We start from the raw sequence: 5514 nt of genomic DNA, 5'->3' as shown, positions 1-5514 counted from the left end.
AAGTAGTAATTTCTCTCAGGTGAATTTCCTGTTTAAAAAAAAACACAACAGATAAGGAGAAAGCAAAAATATGATTTGTGACTAAAATCAATCAGGACCTGGAAAGAGGCAAACCTAGAAAACAGAAGGCAGTCACCATTCAGGGCAACCCAAATTCTGCCCAGACTGTCACTCTCAGGTCTTCCTGTGCATTTCTGCTGACTGGAATGCCTTCACTATGAGCTCATGTCTTTCCAGAAAAAATCCCACTTAATGCCTTCATTCAGCCAAAGGGGTATATATAGGGGACATTTTGCAGCTGAGTGCTATGCAGCCCAGGGAACGACACCACTCTCCCTAGAGTGCTTGCATTGCCTTCTCAACTCTCCACCTTGTAGCCAGCAGACATGGACATAACCATCCAGCACCCCTGGTTCAAACGTGCTCTTGGATCCTTATATCCAAGCCGCTTGTTTGACCAGTTTTTTGGAGAAGGCCTTTTTGAATATGACCTCTTGCCTTTCCTCTCTTCCACCATCAGTCCTTATTACCGGCAGTCACTCTTCCGAACTGTGTTGGAGTCAGGCATTTCTGAGGTAAGAATCTTTTTATTCCCTATAGTAGATACCCTTTTCCTTTGTCAGTTTTCGTATAGCTAGTCAGAGGTATCAATGACCCAGTGACCTTTTAAAGGAGGAAAACATGGTTTGACCGTGTGCCTGCTCCAGCAGCTCACATTATGTTTCCATCGATGTCCTCAGGCTCCGTTACTCACTTTGCACGTAAGCATGTGCCTACGGTTCGTTAGCCAGCTTTATTCCCCTCTCCCAAATCCCCCTCCAAATTCTCACATTAATAGATGTCTCCACTCAGTCAAGCAAAGCCCAAACTGGTGCTCGGCACTTACCATTCTTTAACTCTAGCTGCATGATTGCATCCCTAATGGAGAAATAGTGCAGCAGCAGAGCGCTACTCTAGTCTACACCGTGTCCCTGGGAAGGGGGGAGCTGAAGATAAATCCAAACTGAGCAGACCGTTCTCTTTTCCTCCCATCAGCTCATGACCCATGTGTGGTTTGAAATGCACAAACCACATGCTGGACACCCCAAGAACAACCCTACCAAGGCAAGTTGTTTGTGTTCAGCTACTTCCCCAACTGTCTGCTCTGGGCCGTGGAAGCCAGGCTGGGGGGGTGGGCGCTTCCTTGTATCCTTCCAGTCAGTCTATCTAGGGTTTTCTCTCTAGAAAATCTGCAGAAAGGTTAGAATCTCTTCTTCCCTTTTGAGTTAGTAGAATCTCCCAGTGCCTGGTCTTAAAAAAAAAATATATATATATATATATATATGTATATATATATATATATATATATATATATGAATGAAAGAAAGAAATGCACCAAAGGTAACCCTACGAAATTCAGGAAACTGATAAAAGGGCTGGTTAAGTAAAAGATGGATAGTAATAATTGATATTTATAGAGCATTTGAAAGTTGGCAAGGTGCCTATGCATGTTATATCTCATTTGATCCTCACAAAGAGCCTGTGAGGTAAGTACTCCAAGGATTATTATCCTCTTTTTCACAAATGAGAAAAATGATGCTCAGAGAGAACAAATGACTTGTTCATGGCCGCTCAGCTAGTAAGAGTCAAAAGTATGATTTGAATCCAGGTCTACTTGACCCTAATGTTTAAATGTGCAATCCATTATGATGCAATGATTCTATTAGTGTAAGTGCTTAAGTGATACCCAAATGTTCAAAGGAAGGATGAGTTATGTAAAAATATTCCACAACAATAATCAGATTCACCCACTGCTTGAAATGGAAAGATTCTGAAGAATGTTAAAACTTATATGGAAATTTGTTATTACATGGAATTGGCAAAAAAAATTAAAAAAGAGTATTAAAATGAATCAGTCTTGACGAGATAGACAACTAGATATGCAAAGTGAACTACAGAGTGGAGACAACTATGTGAAACACTTGGGCAAAATAAACAAGTGAAAAACCTTTTATTGAGAAAACATTTTTTTTTTGGACTTAAAGATTAAGCATGTCTATGGAGACCAGATTCGTCAAATAATTCAACCCACCTTATTTTGCTTTTAGAGTTTTTTACTCTACATCCCCTATCTTAAAAATGGAAGGAGCCACAGACCTATTCTAACCCCTTTAGCTTTCTACAGTCCATTTCAGGGAACATGGAAGAGAATTGTTTCCTTGTCCACCAATAGGCTCTGCCAGGTGATTGGTAAATCTGCATTTGACATTTTCATTTCAGGTGAGATCTGACCGAGACAAGTTTGTTATCTACCTGGATGTAAAACACTTCTCTCCTGAAGACTTGACTGTGAAGGTGTCGGATGACTATGTGGAAATTCATGGGAAGCACAGTGAAAGACAGGTAAGACAAAAATCATTAGCATCCACCATTAGCGAAACATTTCTGGTTTATCTTTTTATCCTCTTTTTGAAGTCCTTATTAGGACTGAGAAAGGAGGAGTTGGGTCAGAGAGAATAAAACAGTGAATGAATTATTCAAATTAAACCACTTTCTTCTGAGAGTTACAATGAAGACTCAAAAGCCTCTTAGAAGATAAAACAGAGCAACGTAAGTGATTATTGGCAGGGCAGTCTGACAGAACACCAACCTACAAGTGACAATACTGGACTTCAAATATGGCTCTACTGCCAGTGTAGGTTAAACAACTTTGTAAATAACTGTCCAACTTCATTTCCTGGTTACTCCATCAGCCTATTTGCCAGAAAAATACTTCAATACATCAAGGATGTGTGATTTCCTCATGTGGGAATTCCTTCTACCTGAAGGCAGATAACAATAACCCATTGCAATTTATAGTCTTAGACAATTGCCTGAGATTCATGTACATTGGGATGTGCCTGGGTCATACAGCTAGTCTGAGTGTCAGAGCCCTCCAAATCTTGTGTTCTATCTGCTATACCAAAGGTGTCTGTTTTGCTAGAAGAATGATTTAATTAAATGAGCTAAATAAGGGATAGTTTTGTTTCTATCTATGTATCCTCAGAGCCTAGAATATTGCTTTGCTCAATAAACAGGTGCTTAAGAAATATTTGAATTGAGTCCCCTTGCCTTTGAGATACATGATTGAAAGGTCATGAGCAAATACTGAGAGTCATTAATAATACTGTAATATTGGTGTACCAAAGTGAAGCCTGCCATGCCATCTATATGATTTCAGACTTAAGCTTAAACAGGAATATTGTGCAATTGTTCTGCTATATCTTGGTCTATCACAATCAAATGTCAAATTGTGTTTTGGTTCAGGGAAAATTAAAGCAAGTTATTTTATCTAAAGCACACAGGACATTTGACTTTTCACATGGCAAGATGACTAGCATACATGAGAACAAATAAAATCGCCCTAGACCTGGAAATTTTCCACACATGGTATAGAAAATTAGAATAAAAACAAAGAGTAGATAAATGTGATAAGGTTGAACTGAATTGCAATTGACTGTTAGCAGAAGTCTTCATTTTCTTCTTAAAGTTATACCTTTTCCTAAAATATGAGGAACTTAAGAAAACTCCCTGCTTCCTTGCCTGAAAAATCATGCCCCCCTAAGTCTTATTTCTGCTACTTCTCTGTCTTCTTGGAACATTTACAACTATTTTAATTTCATTTAGCCAATGAGACATTTCTCCATTCTATCTTATTTAATTAACAGTTTCAGTTCACAGAAAAGAGAATGTAGTTGAACCTGCAAAATCAGAGACCTATCCAAGGAAATTCAAACTAATTTTCATCTAGGTTGGGATTTTTGATTCTATGACATTTCATTGCTATAAATCCCAACAATATATTTGTGTGTGGTTTGTATGTGTGTATATTTTTATACATACATGTATAAAAATGTTTTAAAACAGTGAGATTATTTAGTGAAACTCATTTTAATTCAAGAAATAAATTGATATAATTGGAAGAACCGATATATTGGTCTTGTTTCTGAGTCTCTGGAGCTGTGGGCAAAAGAGTTCTCAGTTCTTTTCCAAGTCCTTAAGGTAACAACAAACATTATTTAGAGGTGTCTAGAGGGCTTTATCCCTGCACAAATTCAGAAAACACCTAAAGGAAACATTGTATTCCACAAACAATTGAAATTCTTTCTAATATGTCTATGTGTCTATTAGCACCATAATCAATTGTTTGACCAAGTGTTATCAAACTCAAATAGAAATGAATATCCATAGGCTGCAAATTGACTTATAAAACCAGAAGTTTAACATTATCTACATTGTACTGCATTTTCATTTATTTTGTTAAACATTTCCCAATTAAGGTAAAACATAACAAAATAAATTTCCCAGTTAGACTCGAGATTTTTATAGGCTAGCATGTACCCAGGGCATAAGTTTGACACTTCTTGTTTGAACTATACTTGCAAGGGAAATGAACTTGGGGTTGCCAACCATGCAACAATCCTTTCTGTTCAACACTCTAGTGAGTCCCAGGTACATGGTAGGAAAGTTCCCTCAGCTCACAAAGGAAAATAAACTTGAGGTTGTGGGAGAGGAAACCCTTTTTCCATTGGCCCTACAGTTTTCAGATCAATTTTTGGTAGCGATAGAGGGCAAAGGTCTAAGTCTTTTGTTCCCTCATCTTGTGGCTCAGTACTTTGATGATCTTCCAGCTATAGGGTCATGTACACCATCTTTTCTTGGCTGGCAGGATCTAACGACTCTCTTTTCTCTTTAGAATTCTAGATTCCAAATTTTCCAGGAAATATCCCCTTCTCCTTGAGATTCAAGAGGCTAGTGTTTAGGGTTTTTTTGTTTAACCCTTAGCTTCTATCTTAGAATCAATAGTGTGTATTCATTCCGTTAGAGAATTGTGGTAGTGCCTATCCCACATATGCAAAATATACATATCATATAGCCAGAAGGATTTCCAAAATTCATTATAAAATGAGAATTCTTAGGCATGGTTTCCCAGAAACTACAGGAGAGAGTTTGATCAATGTCTATCTTTGAGTAATCATTCTTTCCCATCTTCGTCTTCCCCCAGGATGACCATGGCTATATTTCCCGTGAATTCCATCGCCGATACCGCCTGCCTTCCAATGTGGACCAGGCCTCCATTTCCTGCTCCCTGTCTGCTGATGGCATGCTGACCTTCTCTGGTCCCAAGATCCACTCTAACATGGAATCAAGCCACAGCGATCGGTCCATCCCTGTATCTCGTGAGGAGAAACCCACCTTGGCTCCCTCTTCCTAGGCTGAGGCAGTGTGAGTCCCACAGGCTGCTGTCATCTGCAGTCTATAGTCACCAAGCCATTGCATAGATGCCAGGGGAAAATGTAGAAAAGTCAGAGTTGTTTTTTTCCTCTGCTCTAGCCTCTCTTCTTGTTGTTGTTTTCATTTTCTTAGATGGGATGAAGGTCTGAGAGAGTCTGAGACATTGGGCCTTGAGGCCTAACCCCTAAAGAGCTGTGATGTTAGTGATGACCTAAATCTAAATGTTAAAAGCCCAAATCCCATCATCTGGCTGTTTGCAGG

General features: G+C 38.9%; 1 protein-coding gene across 3 annotated transcripts; it reads left to right on the top strand.

The window, feature by feature from the left end:
• Positions 1 to 386: 386 nt before the first annotated feature.
• On the top strand, positions 387 to 5233 carry CRYAA (crystallin alpha A). Of its 3 annotated transcripts, none has more exons than XM_044666884.1 (4): positions 387 to 575; positions 1036 to 1104; positions 2260 to 2382; positions 5024 to 5233. In XM_044666884.1, the coding sequence occupies exons 1-4, from the start codon at positions 387 to 389 to the stop codon at positions 5231 to 5233; spliced, it is 591 nt and encodes a 196-aa protein (XP_044522819.1). The 3 variants fall into 3 exon arrangements, with proteins under 3 accessions (XP_044522819.1, XP_044522818.1, XP_044522820.1); XM_044666883.1 differs by having other exon boundaries at positions 1036 to 1122; XM_044666885.1 differs by lacking the exon at positions 1036 to 1104.
• The last annotated feature ends 281 nt before the right edge of the window (positions 5234 to 5514 follow it).

The sequence above is a fragment of the Gracilinanus agilis genome, chromosome 3 (genome assembly GCF_016433145.1).
Source record: "Gracilinanus agilis isolate LMUSP501 chromosome 3, AgileGrace, whole genome shotgun sequence".
Taxonomy (NCBI): domain Eukaryota; kingdom Metazoa; phylum Chordata; class Mammalia; order Didelphimorphia; family Didelphidae; genus Gracilinanus; species Gracilinanus agilis.
This window is presented reverse-complemented; position numbering and strand designations above follow the sequence as displayed.